Source organism: Macrobrachium nipponense, chromosome 8, assembly GCF_015104395.2.
Source record: "Macrobrachium nipponense isolate FS-2020 chromosome 8, ASM1510439v2, whole genome shotgun sequence".
Classification (NCBI taxonomy): Eukaryota; Metazoa; Arthropoda; class Malacostraca; order Decapoda; family Palaemonidae; genus Macrobrachium; species Macrobrachium nipponense.
Genome location: NC_087203.1, coordinates 11,596,127 through 11,621,992, shown reverse-complemented (window position 1 = coordinate 11,621,992; position 25,866 = coordinate 11,596,127). Strand labels below are relative to the sequence as shown.

Genomic DNA, 25,866 nt, shown 5'->3' with positions numbered 1-25,866 from the left:
CCTCATTGTGAAGGTTTATTATTGCAGCAACCTCCTGTGGGCCAACAACACTGCGAGACATCACTAACACCAAAAAAAAGCACACACAAATTGTATAATGCATCACAATAAACTGTCCAAGCGCGGAGCAAAATAAAAGCACTTCCGCTCACCAGTGATACCCGTGGACTACTAGAACTAGTTGTTGTACTCTGCGAAATGGTTGCCAGGGTGTACGACGCTACCAGACTGCCGCCTATGTATTTCGCTTACTGTAGAAGATTTTAAGGGGTACTGTCAAAAAGCTCTAAAAAAGAAGGCACGGCTGTTTCAGTGCCTTAACTTTCCGCACATACTGTATATATATATATATATATATATATATATATATATCACATATATATATACACACACACATATATATATACATATGTATAACTGAATCACGAAAGTTAGGAACGTGATAAATCCATAAATAAAGATATATGCCACGAAGGAAAAATAAACGAAGGAGGTCTGCAAGATCTTTCGACGTTAAAAGTCCTTTACTGAGCAGTCTCTGCTCAGTAAAGGACTTTTAACGTCGAAAGATCTTGCAGACCTCCTTCGTTTATTTTTCCGGCGTGGCATATATCTTTATTTATGTATACATATATATTACACACACAACAACACACACACAAATCTATATATATAGTATTTATATAATATCTATAATATAATAATATATATATATATATAGATATATATATATATATATATATATATATACGGGAGGCGGGGCCCCGGGTCAAAATACCAGGGGGGGCGGCCCTCCGGTTAGCGGCAGGGGTTCCGTTCCTGGCCACCGACGCCAAGCGATTTTCGACGCTGAGCGATTTTAAAGCCTACGGCCGCCGCACACCTTCTTTCGAAACTCTAGACCAGTCAAAGGCGCCGTAATCCCACAACGGCGCAATAAGTAAAATTATATTCATGCAGTATAGTACTATATAATTTACTGTACAGTACATGTGGGTGTCTAGAGTATGTAAAGATATAATAAAGTTTATACAGTGTACAGGTATCTGTAGTCTTCAGGTTACGATCATTAGTTACGATAGTTCGATTTTATGAGAGATCAAATTACAATGGCCTAACTTTATCCATCTTCTAGTTACATAAGTTCAATAACAGCAAAAGAGAATGGTGAAAGTATGGTTTTAACGTTATACTCGTTGCGTGAACGTGTACAACCATGAACAACCGAACGAGAAAAAGACTTTTTTTTCTAAGTACAACCGAACTGGATAACATCTGTTTGGCTTGTATTTCGATCATCGTACTACAGTGCAACATTACCGTATTTGTTATAAATGGCGTTATGTATAGAATAGAACTGAGATATCTTAATGTAATAACTTTATTCGCTATAGATCAGAGATCAATATAGATTAAAGATCAATCGGAAAATATACCGTTAAATTTAAACCTAATTATGACTGAAGCTGAGAAAACTGTTCAAGCTGCTAATGACTATTATCGTACATCGGCAACAAGGATAAAACTGCAGTAAACGTCTGCCATCACACACAACTGTAGATAAAATTGGGATAAAATAATTTTAATCAAAACTACTGTGCTTGAAAGAACACATTTTACTGTTGGTTTCACGCCGATATAGATAAATAACGTAAAGTTCGTATTACGATGATATAAAGGATTACGTATTGCGAACGGAATCACGTAATTTTTTACGCAATAAACATGCCGCCAACGTAATCTGTTAACGAAAAAAATAGTAGTTCACATTCACACGAGACATATTCAATAAATATTTCCACCTAAAAACACGCTGTATAAGGAAAAATAACTTTGTCTCATGTAAGTCAAGTATCTAGATATTCGTTTATGCTAACTAGAAGCAAGAGCATTCGCTCAGAATTGCGTTATGGTGAAACAGACTCGTATTCATCAGCTGATTTCAAACCACAACATTGGCCGCTCCGCGGAATACGGGCTTAAGTTTGCCGTAGTATTTTAAAATACAATATGAGAATACATATAATATTCTTGGATACAGTGAAATAATGTATAACATTTTAAAGGATTTATGGAAAAGATGCATAATTAATAAAAATAACACAATGCATTTTTCGGAACTGGCGGACAAGAACGAACATGAAAAACCATCCCCTGACAACGTGGAGCGTAGTTACAAAGGCTGCCTTAATTTGTATCTTATTTCTGTACAGAAATGAAAATACCTTTACGCAATATATTTTCATACACATTTTAAACATAAAAGCATAAACATTTGAAAAATCGACACATCGATCGCTAAATTTGCACACTTTCTCTCTCTCTCTCTCTCTCTCTCTCTCTCTCTCTCTCTCTCTCTCTCTCTCTCTCTCTCTCTCTCTCTCTCTCTCTATCTCTCTCTCTCTCTCTCTCTCTCTCCTCTCTCTCTCTCTTCTCTCTCTCTTTTAACTCGATATTTTTGGAAGAGCGGCAGACGGCGGCAAAAAAAGTGCAAATTAGCGATCGATGTGTCGTTTCATAAATGTTTATGCTTTATGTTTAAAATGTGTATGAAAATGTATTACGAATAGGGTATTTTTATTTCTGTGCAGAAATATGATAAAAAGGCAGCTTTTGAAACTCCCCTTCAAGTTATCGACTACGATGTGTTTTTCAAGTTCGTTCTTGTATGCCGCGGCGGCATACAAGAACGAACTTGAAAAACACATCGTAGTCGATAACTTGAAGGGGAGTTTCAAAAGCTGCCTTTTTATCATATTTCTGCACAGAAATAAAAATACCCTATTCGTATTACATTTTCATACACATTTTAAACATAAAAGCATAAACATTTATAAAATCGACACATCGATCGCTAATTTGCACTTTTTGTGAATCGATATTTTCGGAAGAGCGGCAGGCGGCGGCTTACAAGAAAGAACATGAAAAAACATCGTATTTGCTATCGTGAAGGGCAGTTTCAAAAGCTGCCTTTGTATCATATTTCTGTACAGAAATAAAAATGCCTTTCACGTAATACATTTTCACACACATTTTAAACAAAAGCATGAACAATTATGAATCGACACATCCATAGCTAAATTTGCACTTATGTAATTCGATATTTTCGGCATAAAACAGCGTCAGAGGCATATATTTTTACCCTAATACCTATGTAATAACTCTCCATAAAATTTGTTAATATAATTTGCATAACCTTCATGGTCTGAACGGCATTTCTACATATGTATGAACTCGTTAGACAACGGCGCTAGCGGCGCTGTTAACTGAAATTTGTGCCGTAAAGATACCTTTAAAATGCCTTATTTTTTTAATGAATATTTTTGACGACCGCCGTAAAACCGATTCGCCGTTGAGTGATTGCGCCGTTAACCGCGGGCCGCCTGTATATATATATATATAGGCAGTCCCCGGGTTACGACGGGGTTTCTGTTCTTGAGACGCGTTGTAACCCAAAAATCGTCGTAAGCCGGAACATCATCAAAAATCCTAAGAAACCTTACTTTTAATGCTTTGGGTGCATTGAAAACTATATAAACTGCATTCTTATTACATTTTTCATAAAAAAACTTCAAATATTGATTAATTTGCATTTTTGGTGTCATATTTCTTCTGCCAGATGAGCGTTACAAGCGTCATAACCCTGGAAATAATTTCTGATGAATATAATTGAAAAGCGCCTCAACCTCGGAACGTCGTAAGCAGAGCCAGTCGTAACCCAGGGACTGCCTGTAAGTATGTATGTATGTATGTCATATATATATATAGATATATATATATATATATATATTATATATATAGATATATCTTATATATTATATAGTATAAATATAAAATATTCTTTTTAGATTTGGCAGCAGTAGAAATTTATGTGTACCTGAGTGGTGTGAAAGTGTATATTTTCCTTGGAGATTCCTTACTTTCCAAAAATATAAGTTCCACTGTATTTCCTGTACAGATATTTGTATATATTAATTACTCTGATTTTAGTATCTTTGTGTTGTAAAGGCACCAAAATCCCATTGTTTGGTATTAGTAGTAGTAGTTCTAGAGTAAATCAATATTTAATAGTAGTAGTACTTGAGTAAATTCATATTAAGGAAAACTTTGTCTAATAAACCTTACATATTTTCACTTGAAACCATCTGCCTTTTATATTTTGCTCTTGCTCTTGCTCATAAAAATTAATCTAGCCACAACAAGGTGAGGAGAAGCCAGTGGTGAAAAGAACAGCACAGACCTCTGAGACTTTGTGACTCCTCTGGTGGTGAAGGAGCAATAAAGTTCTCTCTTTTTAAGAACCCAGAAAGAGAAAAGGACCGCAAGTTCTTAGGAGCCATCACTGATGGCTTTGTCTATGCAAGACAGCACATTGAACATGTCTGTTGCAAAGTGCTCATCCAAGCCCTTCAAGTCCCCAATCCTCCTTACTATGGCTCCTACTGTACAGTGGCAAAAAGAACAGCACGGATATCTGAAACTTTGACTCCTCTGGTCGTGAAGGAGCAAAAAAGTTTTCTCTTTTTAAGCACCCAGAAAGAGAAAAGGTCTGCAAATTCCAAAGAGCCATCCCTGATGGCTTTGTCTATGCAAGACAGCATGCTGAACGGGTCTGCTGCAGAGTGCTCATCCAAGCCCTGCAAGTCCTCGATCCTCTTTGCTATGGCTCCTACTGTCCAATCAAGAAAACGTAACACCTCGAAAACCTTGAAGAGGTTCTTAACGAGGTGGTCCAGCTCAGAGGAACTAAAATTTCGCCAAAGTAAAAGCGTGACGAGAAGAGTCGATAGGGCTGGAGAAGTCCCCTTGGGAGGAGGCAGCAATCCCAGCGAGGGAGCTTTTCCATTGGTGTACAACAGGTATCTCCTCTTGACCAGACGAGGAGGAGGATGGGCGGATGTCACTTTGCCCTGCTCTCTCTTTGTTGAAAGCCAGTTTTCAATTTCTTCCCTCACTATCCTGAAGGATGATGAAAGAACCATCTTGGGAAGCCTGGAATGATGTGGGAGGCTCCTCATAAAGAAGGAAGAAGCAGGCAATGATGGAGCAGCTGGCACAAAAATGCAGGAAAACTCGCCAACAGATAGTGAAAAAGAACTGCATAGGCTGAGGGAGGAGAAGAGCCTTCATCGAGCTCCACTTTATTCTCTGATGAGATTGGTACAAATGAGGGATTATATGGCTCCGAGGAGGGTTCTTGGCGCTCGAGAAAGGTAAATGGGTGACGAAGAGTTGGTGCCAGGCGCCTGGTCAATGGCGCCGGCCGCCTGGAAACCGTTGCACGGAGCACGGGAGCAAGTGCTGGGTGCCTGGGGGGGGTTGTGCCAGGCGCTTGAGACAAGATGGGAGACTGAGCAACAAGCACTTAAGTGTAGTGCTTTGGGTGCCTAGCATCCAAAATAAGGCACTTGGGAGAACAAACCTGGTGAATCCCATGGATGCAAGGCCAGTTTTACTGAGGTGAAGACTGAAGGGTCCACATTGTAGCAGCAAGACAGCTGTGTGCTGCCAAAAGCCTCCCTGTGTCTCTTGATAGGTAACGAGGAAGACTAAAGCATGTTGTCCATGTGCCTCTTCAGTGGCCAGGCCGAACGGAAGCGTCTACGACGCCCGTGATCGAAATCAGAGTCCGAACTGGAGGACAAGCCAAATCCAGTGACATACCTTTCCAATGGCAGTCTGTTGAAACCTGGGATTTAGCAACAGGGTCGACTGAGGGGACAGCAACCCTGGGGCAAACCGCAACAACCTTCCTTGGACCTCCAGTATGTCTTCTCCCAGGGTTAGGGGACCTTAGTCTAAGGGAACCAGTGGGACAGGAAACCACCTCCTCCACTTGCACTTCACTGGACACTTTTCCATTAACCCTTAACGCCGAAGCGTAAAAATAAAAAACTCCCCCGAATGCCGGAGCCGGTTTTGAGTGAGCGGGGAAGCGGAAAAAATAATTTTTTCAAAAAATCACAGCGCGCTTAGTTTTGAAGATTAACAGTTCATTTTTGGCTCCTTTTTTTGTCATTGCCTAAAGTTTAGTATGCAATCATCAGAAATGAAAAATAATATCATTATCATATGTAAATAATGCGATATATGGTAGCAAAAAAAAAAAAAAATTAATACATAATTGTATTAAAATCACGATGTGCAAAAAACGGTAAAAGCTAACGAGTTTCTTTTTTTTTCGTTGTATTGCACACTAAATTGCAATCATTTTGATATATAATACAAAGTAAAACAATAAAAGCAACACCGGAAAAATATTATCACAAATGATGTACAAATTCGTAACAGCGCGGACGTAAAAAAATGTTTTTTTTTTCAAACATTCACCGTAAATCTAAATATTGTTCTAGAGACTTCCAATTTGTTTCAAATGAATACAAATGATTGAATATTATGATACTGTAAGAGTTTTTAGCTTACAATTGCAGTTTTCGACTATTTCCGACGAGTTAAAAATGACCAAATGTAAAAAAATTTTTATAAATGTTTTTTTTTATATGCAATTATTTCGGAAATTAGAAAAGCTACAACCTTCAAATATTTTTCTTTTATTCTACATGAAATTGCATACATTTTCTTATATAAAACTCTATGAAATGCCTAATATGAAACGAAGCAAATTTTCCGAGAATGCGATGTATTCAATTGGCGGAGATTTATGGCGGAGAATCTGCGCGCGGAGGGAAGGAAAGTTTTTTTCATAAATTCACCATAAATCGAAATATTGTGCTAGAGACTTCCAATTTGTTGCAAAATTAAGTTAAATGATTGAATATTACTAAAATATAAGAGTTTTAGCTTACAATTGCGTTTTTCGACCATTTCGGTAGAGTCAAAGTTGACCGAACGTGTTTTTTTTTATTTATCGTGATTTATATGCAAATATTTCGAAAATGAGAAAAGCTACAACCTTCAATTATTTTTCGTTGTATTCTACATGAAATTGCGCACATTTTCATATATAAAACTTATGTAAACGGCTAATTTAAAATGGTGCAAACATTACCACAATCGCACGTATGATTTTTTCAGAAGTTACGGCAGAATTACCGCGGACGTAAGGAAAATGTTATTTTTTTCATAAATTCACCATAAATCGAAATATTGTGCTAGAGACTTCCAATTTGTTACAAAATGAAGGTAAATGATTGAATATTACTAAAATATAAGAGTTTTAGCTTACAATTGCGTTTTTCGACCATTTCGGTAGAGTCAAAATTGACCGAAGGTTGAAAATTTGTCACTTATCATTTTTTATATGAAAATATTTCAAAACTGATAAAGCTACAACCTGGGATTGTTTTTAGTTGTATGTGCATGAAATTGCGCACATTTCCATATATAAAACTTTATGTAACGGCTAATTTTAAAATGGTGCAAACATTACCACAATCGCATGTATGATTTTTTTCGCAAGAGTTACCGCGCGGACGTAAGGAAAATGTTTTTCATAAATTCACCATAAATCAAAATATTGTGCTAGAGACTTCCAATTTGTTGAAAAATTAAGGTAAATAGTTGAATATTACTACAATATAAGCGTTTTAGCTTACAATTGCGTTTTTTCGACCATTTCGGTAGAGTCAAAGTTGACCGACCGAAGGTTGAAATTTTGGCACTTATCGTTATTTATATGAAATATTTCAAAACTGATAAAAGCTACAATCATGAGTATTTTTTTGTTGTATTCTAAATGAAATTGCGCACATTTTTCATATATAATGCTTCATGTAACGGATAATTTAAAACGGTGCAAAAATTATGTCAAAGTGACGAAATAATTTCAGAGATGTGTCACTAATACTTTTTAGTGCGATAAGAAAGAAATTTGCGCTTGCGCGCCTGCGTAACGATTGTAAACAAAATAACGCCTTGATCCGTGAACTCCCAGCATCCCCCAAGGCGCGTAATTCAAAAGTTTTCGGCTGGTAGGCCTGTAAGTATTTTTCCGCAAATTTTTAAAAAAACTTTTTTGAGTCGACGTATGGTACGTCATTTCGGCATCGGGGGAGATTTTGACTCGACGTTTAATACGTCCATTCGGCGTTTAAGGGTTAAACACTATCCAAAAAGACTTGTAGGGATGCCTCTATCTCAGATACTGAACTTACAACTGGGTTCACCTTCTAATCGAATTTGGATTCGATCCTGGATTTAAGGTTGGCAATGGCACCAGGATCAGAAGCACAGGAGTATATGGAATGATAGGAGGGCTGAGAATAGAAGAGAGTGTGACCAAAAGTTGAAGAAATAGCAAGGCAAAGGACTGACTTAGACAGGTGAAGAATCTAGGCTAACAGAAGCCCTACTCTTAGCCTAAGTGACCGACTTTCTCTTCCTACTCCTTTCAAGTTTACAAAAGTGAGACTCAAGAACCTTCCACTTACTTTTATTCCAATCCTTACATTCCCCACATGTATTCTCCCTTGAACATACATGCCCTCTACAATTAGTACACATGGTATGTGCATCATAGCAGTTTAGTTTGCCTTATTTTGCAGCCTTCACTACAACAGCGAATGCTGGAAGCAATGGAATCATACATAACTAACAATCAAAACACCTAATTTACTTGATGACAACCAAAGCAGCAGCTTCAGCTACAAGAAAGTAAAATACTTCACAAACTTTTGGAAAACACAAAATCACCACTGAAACAGGCAGGACGGCAGAATCGCTACCATGTTCCAATGCAGTGGGCGGGACCTGTCAACACCCCTCTACAACTGGTGCTTGGCAGCGAATTTTTAAAATTAAGGAATGCTGGTGCGAGCATAATCATCAGCTAAGTAAATACTTGGAAAGTTCCTATATAAAATCAATAATTATTACAACACAATGTCTACTATTATCGTTACATCAAAATACAAAGTTAATGTTAAACAAAAAGCCTTGTAAGTTAAGAATGTTAAAAAGTAGTTTTAAATTATTTTTTATGTGGACACAAATTTACTTCCAATACTCATCTTCAGAAATGTAACACGGCTAACTTAATGTATCATATTTTCAAGAATACCCCATATCCTGTGAATAATATCAAGAAAAGTTTCCAATGTTAACTAGCCAAGTACCCTAATTCTATGACTGCCAATTTTCATAAATGCAGATATCCTGAGTGACTCCCACTCCAAGGGTTTAAAAGAAAACTGTAAACAGGCAAATTAACTTCCTACTCAATTTTAGTAAAGTAAGGGCATCAGAAATATCTAAACTTACATGGTACAATGACTTACATCCATTTTAAGTCGTTCAACTTCCTTCAGAGCTTCTTTGTGTTCATTGGTCTTCTTTTCAAGTTCATCCAAGCGTTTGGCACTTAACTCCCGCTGTTCCTCCAACTCACTTGTTAATTCTTCGATCTGCAGCACAGGATAAAAAAAAAAGTGCAGTACTGTATGTGTTATCTCCTTGCTAATCCTACAAACTACTGTGTAATATTTTTCTCTGAGTTAACTTTTCTATGGATATTTATACAATTCAAATTTTCTCTCATCATTTGTCCATGTCCTCAACTCTAATTTGATCTATCATCTTCATAGTTCTACAAGCTTTCTAATCAATACTAACGTCTTTCTTTATATTAAAATTTTACAGAACAATATTGTAATTATTTGGTACAAAGTCATACTCTATTAAAATACCTCTCACAACAAACGAAAGGCATCACTATGAAATATCCCGTTTTTCATCAAAATTAACCACAGAAATAGTAATTAAACTTTAAGACAGAAATACACAATAGATGGTCATCTTTGAAATTAAGGAACTCTAAAGTCTTAATTAAAGAAGACCGTCAATGAAATTAAGGAACTCAAAAGTCTTAAAGAAGTCTCCCACCACAACTAAAGATGTAAATAACTACAACAGCATTCCTGTAAAATATTTTCATTTCTAAACAAATCAAATAACCATGGAAAATTGTAACTACAACTTATATATGCAATACATCAGTTATGATCATCTTTAAAATCAAAGAAAAGATGAAAGGGATTGGCAAAATACATTCCTTTAACCTCTTTACAAAATATAAAAAACTTCTTTCTACTGTAAACCTTGTATCAAGTGCAATATTTGAACTAAAAAGAAAAACCTAGATATTAAATCTCTAAATAATCTCTCTTATTAGTTTTGGAGCAGTACTGAACTTTGAATATGCTCTAACTTTTATGTTCAATGATGGTGCACTTGTAAAAGTTACGTATATCTTAGTTTTACCAGACCACTGAGCTGATTAACAGCTCTCCTATGGCTGGCCTAAAGGATTAGATATTTTTACGTGGCTAGGAACCAATTGGTCACCTAGCAACGGGACCTACAGCTTATTGTGGGATCCGAACCACACTTATTCAAGAAATGAATTTCTATCACCAGAAATAAATACCTCTGATTCTGCGTTGGCCGAGCCGGGATTCGAACTTCGGACCACCGGATTGGCAGCCGAGCGCGAAAACCACTCGTCCAGTGAGGAACTGGTGCACTTGTAACACAGGAGAAAATTACATGGCTGAACTCAAAAATAATAAAAATCTCATGTACACTCCACTTGGTATGTATTTTGTCAACATTCTTTATTCAATGAGAAAATCCAATAAGAATTTGATGTTAGACATGAAGCTGGAACTAATTATTTAGTTTGTCTACACAAATGAAAAAAAAAAAATGTTATGGCACGTTCCATCTTATAGAACATTCAAGAATCTTGTGATACCTTGAAAAGTTCCTTACTTAAAAGATCCCAATAAATACAAACTGTTAGGGCCAGACCTCTGAAAGCTAAGAATTTTTATTCAATAATACTACTAAATATCTGCTAATGATAAATCTGCAAATGTATGACAAACTTCTACTGTATACCTTCTTGGCCATTCCAGCCTGACTGATTTTTCCGGCTGCTGTGGGGACACCATTTCCAACACCTTTTCCTCCACCACCAGCTGCCATACAGCCCTCATCTTGAATTGCCTTCAGCTTTTGGCATGTCTCAGCTAGGTGAGTCTCAACCTTTTCACAACGAGAGCGTGTCCTGTTCAAATCATATTCCATGTCCTCAATACGATTTTGCATTTCAGCCTTCTCAGTGTCCATGGCTTGTAATTTTTCCTCTAGTTCAGCAACCTGCAATAAACCTTATGTTAGGTCTTAATGTGAGAGAGAGAAAAAAAAACAATGTACAATGCCTCTTGAGAAGCTCAAGATTAATAAATCAATTTAAAGTTCCTTGTAACCTGAAATATTAAGACAAGAATATTAAATTCATCAAATATCTAGTATGCAAGTGCATTTAAATAGAGAAAGTAAATGATACAAGTAGTATATTGCTATGCATAAAGCTAGACACATCACTATACAAATGACAATACAGTCACCTCTCAATTAACGTGAGGGTTATGTTCCTGGAGAGCTCGCGTTAATCAAATACACATTATTTAAACATTTTTTCCATATGAAAAAACAAAAATAAGGGAGGTTATGTTCCTGGACTTGGGGAACTTAGTGCTTTTTTGCCAAGTACAACCAAATTGGATAACAGCAACATCCATTTGGTGTATTTCAACCATCATACGATAGTAAACAATTACCGTAGTTATGTTATACACAACGTTATGTAGAATAGGACTGATATATTTTTATGTAATAACTTTATTTGCTATAGATCAAAGATCAGCAAGGAAATACGCTGTTAAATTTAAACTAAGTTGTAGCTAAAGCTGAGAAAACTGTTCAAGTAAGTTATGCCATCAAACACAACTGCAGATAAAATTGAGAGAAAATCATTTTAATCAAAACTACTGGGCTTGAAACAACAAAATTTACTGTTATTTTCACGCAAATAAAAGGTCAATAACGTAAAGCTCATATTACAATGAAATCAAGTGCAAATAGCGAACGGAATCATGTCTATTTTTGTTTTTTACACAATAAACATGCTCTCAATGCAATGTGTTATTGAAAAAAATAATTTTGTTCACAACAAGACTTATTCAAGCCATATTTAGACTTTAACCATCAGCAGCATGACATCGCTCAATAATGCTGATGTCGGAATGAAGCTGATTCTCGTTTCGTGAAGAATTTTTTTTCTTTATTAATAAATAAACATAATGTTTCCGTTTATTAATAAATAAACAAAGTTTTTCCTTTTATTAAAAATACATACTGTGCTATGTCTTTGTTTATGTTGAAGCCATCGTCTGCAGCGCTGATGCGCGGGTAATTTGAAAACAACGCTCAGGTGTCAATTCGCTTTAAATAAGAATTTTTGCATTTTTTAAACATTTTCAAGTATTTTCTAGCTTGTGTTAAATAAAATAAAAAAAAACATGTTAATTGAGAGGTGACTGTATCCTGTGTCTATATCCCGAATGTAGAAGGATGTGAATAAGACAGAAAGAAATAATAAGTGTTCTTGGACACTTCTTTCTTGGTCACCCCAGTGCTAATAAAGAGGCGTTGACACTCAAGCCGGAGATGTCAAGTTCTCTTTAGATAGTGCCGTAGCACTCTAACAGGACAAAGTAGTATTAGAGAGAGGAATCTCTACTTGCTCCGAAGGAGCAGAGGCCTCTGAATACAACAAGTCTCTGTCGTCCGGCCTCCAGGAGAGATTTCCCCTGAAGGGGAAATAGCCAGGCAAGGATGTTTACAAAGGGGGTGAAACGATGACGAAGGATCGCCCAAGATCGCTTCCTCCCCTTATATCTAATCCAGCGATCAGACAACCAGGAAGCACATACTCTACAAGTCTGAGTCCTCTTACACTCACGCCCAAGCATTTAGCACAAAGGCAAGAGGATCAATTTCCAGCGGATCTAAAACTTGCCGCAGCAAAGAAAACCTTCACAGGAATGGGGAAGATGGGTGTGTGTCAAAAGGCAGAGAATACAAAAGGCTGAATGTGATCACAGAGGCACAAAAATTTTCTCAAAGGTTACTTTAAGGTTCCCACAAATCCCGAAGACATCCCAAGGACTGCCATAACAATGCTATTCAGCACTTTCACCTTCAATTACGTAGCAGGAGCTACTTTCCAATGATTGATGGACAGCATCCTGGGAGACCTTTCCTGCTAAGTCTGTTACGGTGACAATATTTTAATCTCCTCTGCATCAAAGGAGGAACGCCTTCAACACTGATACAACAAATGCTCCTTCACCACCAAGAGGGTAGAATTCTTGGGGCACTTCATAACACCTGAGGGCGTCCAGCCCTTGGCCAGAAAGGTCGCAGTCATCAGGAAGTTCCCCACTCATACCACAGTCAAGGGTCTACAAGAATTCCCAGGAATGGTTAATTATTATTATCGCTTTTTGCCCAGTATCACCTCGGCCTTGGCCCCACTCTATGAAATCCTCAAGGGCAAGCCCAAGGCCCTCACCTGGAGACCATCGCAAGAAGCCACCTTCACCTTTACCAAAAACACCCTAGTCAAGGCCACTGCCCTCTCATTCCCTGCACTAAGTCATTCTCAACTGCTTTCCATGAACACCAGTGACGTAACCATAGGAGCTGTCTTGGAACAGATCATCCACAGTCATCCTTGACCCCTCACATTATTTTGCAGGAAACTTAGCAAGACAGAGACAAACTACTCCATGTCTGACCACGAGCTCCTGGCAGCACATCTCGCTGTCAAACACTTCCGACATTTTTTGGAACCACACCTTTCAACCTTCACACTGAACACCTGCCACTAGTGCATTCAATGAAAAGCCAGTCCGACGCCTGGTCACCTGTCAACGCCGCCACTTGTCTGCCATTGCCAAATTCAACTGCACCCTTCGTCATGTCCCTGGGAAACAACCTGTCGCTGACAGCCTCTCCCAAATCTCCATCGATTTAGTACACCTCGGCCTTGATTACAAGAAGCTGGCAGACAAGCTACAGTGGGGCCCAGTGCTCAACATCTGCAAGACCTCTTTAACGTCTCTGCAATGGTACAAAGTCCCCCTCGGCAACAATAGCCCCACCTCCATCCTCTGTGATATCAGCACTAGCTGCCCATGCCCATGGATCCCTCAGTCACTTAGAGGTCATGTCTTTGACAATCTTTCTTGGTCTGGCACACCAGGACGATCAGCAGCCACCCTCCTGAAGAAGTGCTTCATCTGGCAAGGTATATCAAAAGACACAAAGGCGTGTTCCTGTGAATGTTCTTCCTACCAATTCTTCAAAATCAAGCGTCACACAAATTCAGGTGCAGCCACCTTTCATCAAACGCAACGCTGTTTCGCCCATGTCCACATTGACATTGTATGACCCCTCCTGCTCTCCAAAGGGCATCATTACCTACTCATAATGGTAGACTGCTTGACAAGATGGCCCGAAGCCGCCCCTATGACAGATGCATCAGCAGCAGCATATGCCAGTACTTACCTCTCATAATGGGTTTCCAGATTCAATGTAGCCGATCACATCGCCTCCAACAGAGGCACTACCCACACACTGCAGCTCTGGACACCACTAAACTGCCTCCTTGGCATCCAGTTGCATCACACAACCGCCTACCATCCTGAGTCCAATGGCATGATCACGAGGTTCCATCGCAGCTCATGTCTCGCTGCCACTCCTTGAACTGGTACTTGAAGCTTCCATGGGTCCTCCTTGGCCTTCAGACCATGCCTAGAGGGCCTTGACCTGTCAGCAGCTGAGATGGTGTATGGTGACATGCTTGTGATACTACTTGGCGAATTCTTCCCCGAAATAACACCTCACCCGACATCATCAGCCTTCATGCCATCATCAAGAGCAAAATCCTCCCCTTGCTGCCCATCCTACAAACCAAATGAGAAGACCTTTATCCAGAAGGGTCTACACACGGCAACATGTATTCATCAGAACCGATACTGTTCGTCTGCCTTTGACCCAGCATTACACTGGCCCCTACCGGATCCTCGACCACACACGTCTTCCTCCTCAACATCCGCGGAATCATAGATTGGGTTAAATTGACTGCTAGAACCTACATAGTTGCCCGACCACATTATTCCTCAAGTCCAGTTTTCAAGGGTGGGTGTTGTGCGAAATTATGTGATTCTCACAACAATGCACAGAGCAACACACCAGTAGCACCAACTGAGAGCACACCTGGTTTTCATCTATATAGGAACTGTAAGGGCTAATACCAAATAATTGTACATGATTGGTATATTAGTTACTGAGCAAGTTACCTGGCCCCTGTTAGCCAGGAATTCATATAAATACCATTGTAGTCATCAATAAAGTATCATTTCAAGATCATACCAATGCACAGACAGTACAAGACAGACAAAAGAACAGGGCCAGCGATGAAACATGGCAATGGCTACAAAGAGATCTCAAGAAGGATACAGAAGGAATGCTAACCGCAGCACAAGATCAGGCCCTAAGAACCAGATTTGTTCAAAGAACGATAGATAGAAATAACATCTCGCCCATATGAAGAAAAAGTTAAAAAAGTTATCAAAACCCAAGCAAAATTCAGAACAGAAGCCAAAGGGTAATGTACCACATCAACAACAGCAACCATGACCAGTCAAGTGAACCACAGATGTGTTTACTGGTAAGTGATAGAGGAAAAAATGTTACCAAAAGTTAAGTAGTAAGTAGGCAGCTCTGTACCCAATTTCACTCACCTGCCACTATATATTCTCAGTAGGGTACTGATAAGCGAAAACCACCATTAACTGAAATTCAGTAATTTATGGTACCAGTAACCAGTTAATAGCACCTATGTTAGATATGTTATGGTGCCATAATTCTATTATCGGCACCTTATGCCACTGATAACTGGAACTCAGGCAGGTTATGGCCCCATAATTTGCCGATTTTATGGCACTAGACAAGCCCCATAAAACCAGATCGCCATTAAACGAGTCTGCCAATAACCGGGAACTTCCTATTTAATTACCCTGTTATCAAGTATCAACAACCAGACCAGCTTTTGCTGATACTCGCATATCATGCGACTTTTGAAGACCTAATTTTGGAGCTCATTCAAAGGGAGTCGCATCATACATAAGATATAAAATTATTGTAAGTAATATTCACATACTAGTATCGTTTGATAAAATACAAACATAATGAATATGCATTTTTTCCATGGATCTTTGAAAAAGTTATGCTTTATGTCACTGTATCCAATAATATTGTATGTACATATTACTACTGTTGTATTATAAAATACAAAAATAGCAATCAATGTTTTGTTTTGGAAATCAGCTGAGGACGATTGCGAGACAAGTTTATTTTCCTGTACTTAAGTCAAATCAAAGCGATTTTCCTAGTTCTAGTTAGCGTAAATGAATCTTAAGATACTCTATTGATATGGGACAAGGTTATTTTACATTATACAGTGTTTTCAAGTCAAAACATCACTGGAATTCATATCGTTGTGAACGAAATTTAGTAATTTTATTGTTAATAGATGGCACTAAGGGTATGTTTATTGTGTAAAAAAATCAAGATTGCATTCAATATTTTCACTTGATTTCATCAGAATACTACAAGCTTTACATATTTATCTTTTACCAGAGTGAACACAGTAAAATGTGTTCATTCATGCCAAATAGTTTTGACTAAAACACATTTCTCTCAAATTTTGTTTACAGTCGAGTTTGATGGTGCTATACTGAAGTTACCTTGTTACCGATGCACAATAATAGTCGTTAGCAGATGAACATTCTTTCCTCAACTTCAGCTACAACTAGCAGCTTAAATTTAGCAGTATATGCCATTGCCAATCTTTTCTCCATAGAGAATAAGGATAAAGTGATGTAAATATATCAGTCCTATTCTTTTTAACGTCATTTGTAACATAACTACAGTAATTTTTTGCTATCGTACGATGGTTGAAATGCAAGCAAGCCGCTGTAGTTATTGGATTCGGTTCATAGCAAAATGTTATTGTTAGTATACAATAAGGTTTTGTACATACTTACCTGGCAGATATATACTTAGCTTTACGTCTCTGACGTCACGACAGAATTCAAAACTCGCGGCACACGCGACAGGTAGGTCAGGTGATCTACCTTACCCGCCGCTGGGTGGCGGCTGTAAGAACCAATCTCCCTTTCCAGCCAGAATTTTTCTCTTCCACCTGTCTCCTGAGGGGAGGCTGGGCGGGCCATCAATCGTATATATCTGCCAGGTAAGTATGTACAAAACCTTATTGTATACTAACAATAACATTTTTGTACATGAAACTTTCCTGTCAGATATACTTAGCTGATTGACACCCTTGGTGGAGGGAAAGAGACAGCAATATAAATATGGAAAAAGGGGAAAACAACACTTGTTGTAGGATGTAAAATACAACCTTGGTTCTTACCTGTTTAGGCAGAAGACTTCGTAGTTACTGTCTATGAGTCTGCGTTGCCTGAAGAGCTTCAGCGAGGGCGTGACCTACAGCTGACAGACTCTTTGGGTCTATCAAAGGGATTTGGTATCCGCTTACTTGATAGAATCCGAGCAGGATCTTGTCAAAGGGGATTCGCCCACTTATATGACAGAACCTAACCACTATCATTGCAAGGAGCTCAAACATAAACCGATCACCTAACCAATCTAATCATTGTTAGACATACGACATGAAAGACATGCCTACCCGCATGCTCTTTCAAACAACCAAAAACTTACAACCTAAACAAGGGGGAAAATATATACTACAAAGGATATGTCTCAGCTCCCTGCCCCAGCACCGAATCCGCCGATACGTACGGGCCTAACGCGAAGCACTTTTCATACGTAATTTTGACGTCTCTCAGATAGTGGTTTGCGAAGACTGAGTTGCAACGCCAGAATGTTGCCTTCATAATATTACTCAGGGATATGTTTTTGTTGAAAGTTAATGACGTGGCAATAGCTCTTACCTCATGAGCTTTGACCTTTAGAAGTTTGAATTGACTTTCATCACATATCGCATGTGCTTCTTTCACCAGGCTTCTGATAAAGAAAGAAAGCGCATTCTTCGAAAGAGTCCTCCTTGGATCTCATACAGAGCACCAAAGGTTGACATCATTGCCCTTAAGTTTTTTCTTTCTCTGCAGATAAAACTTTAAACTTCGTACTGGGCAAAGTGACCTCTCTGCTTCCTCGCCTACTAAGGCAGACAAACCTTGGACTTCAAAACTCCTAGGCCAAGGATTTGAGGGGTTCTCGTTCTTACCCAAGAACGAAGGTAGGAATGCACAGATAGCTGCATCTCCTCTGAATCCCACATTTCCTTCTATTGCATGGAGTTCACTAATCCTCTTTGCGGAAGCCAATGCCATGAGAAAAAGTGTCTTCCTCGTGAGGTCTCTAAAAGAGGCAGACTGAGGCGGTTCGAACTTAGGGGACCTCAGGAAACGTAGCACTACATCCAGATTCCAACTCGGAATCTCTGGAGAAACCTTTTGGATGTTTCAAAAGATCTTATTAGATCATGAACGTCCTTGTCTTCTGAAATGTTTAAGTTTCTGTGCCTAAACACTGCAGACAGCATGCTACGATAACCTTTAATGGTTGATACCGCCAGTCCACTTTTCTCCCTAAGGAAAAGTAAGAAGTCTGCTATTTGGGTTACAGAGGTACTGGAGGAGGAAAAGTGATGGTTCCTACACCACCGTCGAAAGACGTCCCACTTCGATTGGTAGACTCTAAGGGTAGAAGGCCTTCTTGCTGCTGCGATAGCCGTTGCAACTCTTGCAGAAAACCCTCTCGTTCTGACCAAACTTTTGACAGTCTGAAGCCAGTCAGATCTAGAGCGGGGAGGTTTTTGTGATACCTGTCGAAGTGGGGTTGTCTGAGCAGATCGATCCTCTGTGGTAATGTTCTCGGAAAATCTACTAACCATTCCAGTACCTCTGTGAACCATACTTGTGCGGGCCAGAACGGGGCTACCAGCGTCATCCTTGCTGCCTCCGATTCTGCAAATTTCTTGAGAGTTTCTCCCAGTATCTTGAAGGGAGGAAAAGCATACATGTCTAGGCCCTTCCAATCTAGGAGAAAAGCATCTATCGACACTGCCCTCGGGTCCGATATCGGAGAGCAGTAGTTGGCTATCCTCGCATTCTTGGCTGTGGCGAAGAGGTCTATATGAGGCCTGCCCCAAAGATTCCACAGGTCCTGGCAAACATCCTCGTGAAGAGTCCACTCTGCAGGCAGGACTTGATCTTTCCTGCTTAGGAGGTCTGCTCTGACGTTCTTTTCTCCCTGTACGAACCTGGTAAGGAGACAAATCTTCCTTTCCTCTGCCCACAGCAGAAGTTCTTTTGCTGTCTCGTACAGGGAGAAGGAGTGAGTCCCCCCTTGCTTCCTGATGTATGCCAGGGCCGTGGTGTTGTCCGAGTTGATCTGTACTGCCGAGCTAGGACGTAGGGCTCGAATGCTTTCAAAGCTAGCCAAACAGCCATCAGCTCTTTCTTGTTGATGTGCCAGGTCACCTGTTCTTTCTTCCAGGTGCCTGACACTTCTCTTGAGCCGAGCGTTGCTCCCCAACCTGTTTCCGACGCGTCGGAATACAACACTTGGTTGGGGTTCGGAATGTGAAGGGACATCCCTTCTGCAAACCTGAGAGGGTTCGCCCACCAAGAGAGGTCCTTCTTGATTTCTCTTGAAATCTCGAAGGAGAACTCTAGGTTTTGCGAACGACACCTCCAGTTTCGATGTAGAAAGAACTGGAGAGGTCTGAGGTGCAACCTTCCTAGAGAAAGGAATTGCTCCAACGAGGAGAGTGTCCCCAACAAACTCATCCACTCCCCCGCTGTGCATACGTCTTTCTCTAGGAAGGCTTTGACTTTCTCTGACCCTCGGGCTATCCTTTCTGGAGACGGAAAAGCCCGAAAATCCAGAGAAACCATCCGAATCCCCAGATAGATACGATCTTGACTGGGGATCAACTGAGACTTTTGAAAGTTCACAGTCCCAGAGAACTCGCCATGAAAAGGGTCTTTTGTAGGTCCTCCAAACATCTTTTCTGTGACTTTGCTCTGATTAGCCAGTCGTCCAAGTAAAGGGACACCCTGACTCCCTCCAAATGTAGCCATCTTGCTACATTTTTCATTAGTCCTGTGAAGACCTGAGGGGCTGTTGAAAGGCCGAAACACAAGGCCCTGAACTGGAATATCCTTCCTCCCATCATGAACCTGAGGTATTTCCTTGAAGAAGGATGGATAGGCACATGGAAGTAAGCGTCCTGAAGATCTAGGGACACCATCCAATCCCCTGGATGAAGAGCCGCCAACACTGAGGATGTCGTCTCCATGGCGAACTTCCTCTTTTCTACAAAGAAATTCAGGGCGCTTACATCCAGAACCGGTCTCCATCCTCCTGAGGCTTTTGGAACTAGAAATAGGCGGTTGTAAAAGCCCGCTGAGCATGGGTCGCTCACTAGCTCTATAGCCTCTTTCTCTAACATTTGTTCCACTGCCTGTGTTAGAGCGAGGCTCATGATGGGATCCCTGTACCTGGCCACCAACTCCCTCGGAGTCGTCGTCAAAGGTGGTCTTTCCGTAAAGGGAATCAGGTATCCTTTCCGGATAATCGAGAGGGACCAGTTGTCCGCTCCTCTCTTTCTCCAGGCTTCTGAGAATCTTAGAAGCCTGGCACCTACTGATGTCTGGAGGACTACTTCCCTACTTCTTAGCTCTGGAAGAGCGTGAGAAGGATCTACCTCTCTTGAAGGGTCTATTACCTCTAGAGGTAGAGGCTCTAGAAGGAGGGCCCCCTCGAAAGGGCTCCTGTCTAGCTGGAGTCTCCTTCTTAGTCTTCGTCTGGAAGGAGGTTCTAGGTTTCCGTGCCGACTGAGCAAGCATGTCTTGAGTCGCCTTCCCAGAGATAGATCCTGAGATGTCCTGGATTATCTTCTTCGGGAAGAGGCGAGAGCTGCGAATATAGAAGCGAGGCTCTTTGAGCATGCGAGACGGACTTTGTAAGAAAAGAGCAGAAGACTGATCTCTTCTTAAGAACCCCTGCTCCAAACAGGGAGGCTACTTCGCTCGATCCATCTCTAACTGCCTTATCTATGCACGTCAGAACACTGTTGAGATCCTCGGGCGAAATGGAATCCGGGTTCTGAGTCTTTTTAGCCAAGACCCCCAAAGACCAGTCAAGGAAGTTGAAGACTTCCAAGACTCTGAACATTCCCTTCAACAGGTGGTCGAGCTCGTTCATAGCCCAGGTAGTCTTAGCAGACAAGAGAGCCGAGCGTCGTGCGGCATCCACCAGTGAAGAGAAGTCCGCGTCTGCAGATGACGGTAGACCCAGGCCTAGGGGTTCTCCAGACTCATACCAAAAGCCTAGTCTGCCCGTAAGCTTGGAAGGTGGGAAAGAAAACACAGTCTTCCCTTTCTCCTCCTTAGAAAGCAGCCAATCACCAAAACCTCTCAAAGCCTTTTTCATTGAGATGGTTGGCTTCATCCTCACACAAGAGGAAACCTTCGTCTTCTTAGAAGTCGAGAATAACGAGAGAGGAGACGGAGGAGCGACGGGAGTAAGGGAGTCTCCAAACTCTTGAAGAAGGAGGTCTGTAAGGATCTTATAGGACGATACCGAAGAATCCTTAACTAAATCCTCTTCTGAAGGTTCCACTTCATCCACCGAAGAACCCTCGGCTTCTTTACAAGAGCAGTTGGACTTCTCTAAAGAAGTGCGTCTATCTAGGGAGTGTCTGGCAGCCGTCTGGCGCCTATCAGGGGAAGCCAAAGCTTCGGGAGAGCTCCTCTCGAATGCATCCTTCCTACTCTGATGAGTGCGTCCTCTTTGATCCTGAAGTCTACTCCTAGATTCCCGGGAGTCCAAAGGGGAGCGCCTGCTATGCTCAAGGCGCCTAACAGAATCCATGCGCCTGTCCAAAGGAGAGCGGCTGCCTGGCGAACTGCGCCTACAATGAGGAGAACGCCTACTAGGCTCTTGGCGCCTACCTACAGGAGAGCGAATCCCTGGAGAAGATCGCCTACTCGGAGACCGGCGTCTACCATGCTCCACAAAGTTAGATCGAGACGCGTGGGTCTCTGCAAAAGGTAGTCTCTCAGCCGAGACATATCTTTCAGGCTCTTTACGCCTGTCCTGAACAGAGCGGCTAATAGGAGGACCGCGCCTATCAGGAGAAAAGCGCCTATCTTCCGCACCGCGCTTGGAAGCGGGAGAGCGGCTACTTGGGGAGTAGCGCCTACCAGGCTCTAGGCGCCTAACATAAGGAGAGATCCTGTCTCTTGAAGAATCCATGAAAGAGGAGGCTCTCTTATCCGGAGATTGAAGGATCTTCGGAAAGGAGCGAGAAGACGAAGCTGTACGCTTATCTTTAGACGAGCGCCTACTAGGCGCTAGATCCCTTTCTACTGGAGAAATGAAGTCGCCAGGAGAAAGCTTCTTGGGCGATTGTCGCCTGGAAGACGACAAGCGTCTGCCGAGGGAAGAGCGCCTCCTTCCATCCGCTGTTACAGGAGAGAGAGCCGCCTCCGACAGAGAAGGTAACGCAGGCGAAGGTATCCTAGACTTCTTGACGGGGAGAGAGACGTCCTTCTTACGACGCGTACCTCCAGCCAAGGAGCCCGCCAGCGCCGAAATCTGAGCTTGCAGCCCCGCAAGAATCCGAGTTGGAGATCTTGCAAAATCCTCCACAGGGGAAGAGGATCGAAGCCTACTCTGAGGCGAGAACTCCTGCTCCCTCCTGGGTTTCTTGATATCCACTTCCGGCTCTTCTGGAAAACATTCCGGGCTGGAAGGAAAGGCGCAAGGAGCCTTCCAGGCTCTCTTCAGCGGTCGCGATGAATCCGAGGCGCTCCATCCTCTTCTAGGCGAAGGTGAGGAAGAAGAAGAGAAGCATTGGCGCAATACCTCCTTCTTAGCGCGAACAAGGGCAGCCTGGGTACGAACATCAGGATCTACCGAGGGGACGCCTGATCGGTGGGAGTTCTCCCTAACCTTCCTGCGGCTGTTGACTTTCCTCCTCCACTGGGACTGGGAGTCTGGAAGAGGTCTAGGCCTGGAAGCATTAAGGAGCCGATCAGACGCACCCTCCACTGCACTGGGGTCACTGCACAATTCACCTTCACTATTACTCTTACCTTGCAACGAACGAATCTTCTTCTCCATGCTAAGGATCGTGGCTCTCATGGTTGCCACTTCCGAAGTCGTATCTTTAGGTTCGATGCAGGGCGCAGGAGCTGAAACTGGAGAAGGATCTAATGCTACAACAGGATGTCTACTTCTACCTCGCTAATACAAGACTTACTAGAACTTCTAGACGAAGCTTTTCTCACCCTGTCTTTCTCCAACTTCCTCAAGTAGGAAGAAAGAGCCTTCCATTCACCCTCATCCAACTTCTCACACTCATTACACGGGTTAACAAAAGAACATTCTTTTCCCTTACATTTCAAGCATACTGTGTGAGGATCTACCGTAGCTTTCGGTAGCCTCACCTTGCATTCATCCATAGAGCACACTCTAAACATAGAAGATTTCTTAACCTCTACATCAGACATCTTGAAATCAAAGAAAAATCCAAACCAATATCAAAAAACAATCCACAAGCGCGTATGCCAAGCCAACAAGATCAGGTACTTCACCGAAGTCAGTCCAAATAAATCCAAGGCAACGAGAATCGAATAAAGCTGTCAGGAGGTAACAACCACAGGTGTAGCCGTCACCGGCGACAGAAAAATTCTGGCTGGAAAGGGAGATTGGTTCTTACAGCCGCCACCCAGCGGGGCGGGTAAGGTAGATCACCTGACCTACCTGTCGCGTGTGCCGCGAGTTTGAATTCTGTCGTGACGTCAGAGACGTAAAGCTAAGTATATATCTGACAGGAAAGTTCATGTACAAAATCAGCTGTTTCTGGCTCTATGCATTTACACAACAAGTATAACATTACTGACGATTTAGCTTTCTCTTTTTAACTTAACTAGAAGATGGGATAGATAAAAAGATGGAGGAAAAGGGATTAGCCTAACTAAAAAATGGGATAGATAAACAGGAGGAAAAGAGGTTAGCCTATTGTAATTTGGTCTCAAAAATTGAACTTTACATGTTATATGAGATAGATGATCAAATCATTTAGGGTGAAAATTTGGGGGTCGCATGACATGTGATATCGCATGTTACACAAGTAATATACGGTATATGAGATGAAGGATAGTATCGTCCTAGGGACAAAAAATGTTATACCCTTTACTATGTACTTTGCATAGTCCTAATAACCCAAACATTATAAAAGCAATGGTAGTAATGTAAAAGCTTTTGTCACCTTTAGGGACATGAGATGATGTTTTTCATGAAAAGAGAGGTTTTGGGCATGAAGATTTTTGTTTTCTTGCTGAAGCTCAGCATTGAGCTCTCGAACCCCTTCCTCCAAAGATGGAGGAACTTCTGCAATGAAAAAGAAAAAAAAATGTTCTTCAGGCAGTTCATTCTGAGTCAGGAACTATACCCACAGTATAAAAACTAAATACAAATATAGCAGCAATAACATGGTTGGCCTTAAAGTATGACATGAAGACTACCCCAATTATAACGGTACATACCTCCTTCTAACCCTTCACCTTTTAAAGCACGGGCAACCTTTTCATTACGTTGGTGTAGGCGATCAAATGCCTGCACGATCTTTGCAACAGCACGTTTAGATACTTGGACCCTGTTCACAAGTTTTTCATCCAGCTCCTCTCGATCCCATGTTGATAACTGTGTCAAGAATGATGTAGTGGCCTCACTTTCATCTGTTAAGAAACAAAAGTTGTAAAAATACAAAACACAGTGACCTGGTTAGGCTGCTTTATTATAAAAATAACACAAACCAATACTGGAATAACAGCAATGATTAGAAAATTTCTATCTGATGGCCTGTTAAATTACTTACCAGTAGAAAAAAAATTATATCATAATTTTTCTCCCGTAAACAGTTTTCACTGGGTAGAAGTTATTATATTGAAATAAATTTATAATGCATCAAGAACCTATTGAAAGGCATCAAACAAGCCATTCAACTACTAAATCAAACCTACATGAAAATACTTTTATAAAAAAATTATATTGTCATGATACAATAAAGTTTTATACATACTTACCTGACAGATATATACTTAGCTATAGACTCCGTCGTCCCCGACAGAATTTCAAATTTCGCGGCACACGCTACCGGTAGGTCAGGTGATCTACCGCCCTGCCCTGGGTGGCAGGACTAGGAACCATTCCCGTTTTCTAATCAGAATTCTTCTCTTCCACCTGTCTCCTGCGGGGAGGCTGGGTGGGCCATTAATCGTATATATCTGTCAGGTAAGTATGTATAAAACTTTATTGTATCATGACAATATCATTTTTATACATTCAACTTCCCTGCCAGATATATACTTAGCTGATTAGCACCCATTGGTGGTGGGTAAGAGACAGCTAACTACTGAAATAGACAGGTAAACAACATATGTTGTAGGTATTAATAAACCTTGGTTCCTACCTTATTAGGCTGAAGACTTCACGGCTACTGCCTAGGAGTCTGCTTAGCCTCAAGAGCCTCAGCGAGATATTGATCTATGGCTAAGAGTTCTTGTGGGTCTGCCAATGGGGTCTTATCCACTTACTCGGCAGAGCCTAAAGGCCTTTGTCATTGGGTGCTATTCCACTAACATGACAATACACCTTGTTCAAGGAGCACAACACCGATCCCGATCACCTGATCCTAACATCCATGTTAGTTCTAAGATTGCAAGGAGTTATCCCCAAACTCCTTACAAACAACCAAAAACTCGAAACATAATTACACGTTCATTTATAACAAAATATACAAAAAAAATTTTGTACCCCCCTACTAGCCATACATACCCTTGATCCCCTACCAGCAATGACACTATGCGCCCGTGCGACATCAGTGAGCTTGCTAATAGAAAACCAAGCACATATCTGACAAGAGGGTTT

The 25,866-nt window shown here is 41.0% G+C and overlaps 1 protein-coding gene across 4 annotated transcripts in view; it reads right to left on the bottom strand.

Annotated features, from left to right (window-relative positions):
- LOC135222612 (E3 ubiquitin-protein ligase Bre1-like) overlaps positions 1–25,866 on the bottom strand; it is a 244,141-nt gene that overhangs the window by 144,322 nt on the left and 73,953 nt on the right. For 3 of the 4 annotated variants that reach the window (XR_010316299.1, XM_064260707.1, XM_064260708.1), the window contains exons 4-8: positions 24,483–24,674; positions 24,206–24,327; positions 10,858–11,118; positions 10,385–10,480; positions 9,237–9,362 (exon numbers count right to left, since the gene is read on the bottom strand). Coding sequence is in view for 3 of the 4 variants with exons in the window: in XM_064260707.1 (XP_064116777.1) it covers positions 9,237–9,362; positions 10,385–10,480; positions 10,858–11,118; positions 24,206–24,327; positions 24,483–24,674 (797 nt within the window). In the remaining variant the exon portion in view is untranslated. The remainder of the gene's footprint in view (positions 1–9,236; positions 9,363–10,384; positions 10,481–10,857; positions 11,119–24,205; positions 24,328–24,482; positions 24,675–25,866) is intronic. The other variant, XM_064260709.1, reaches the window with a different exon arrangement.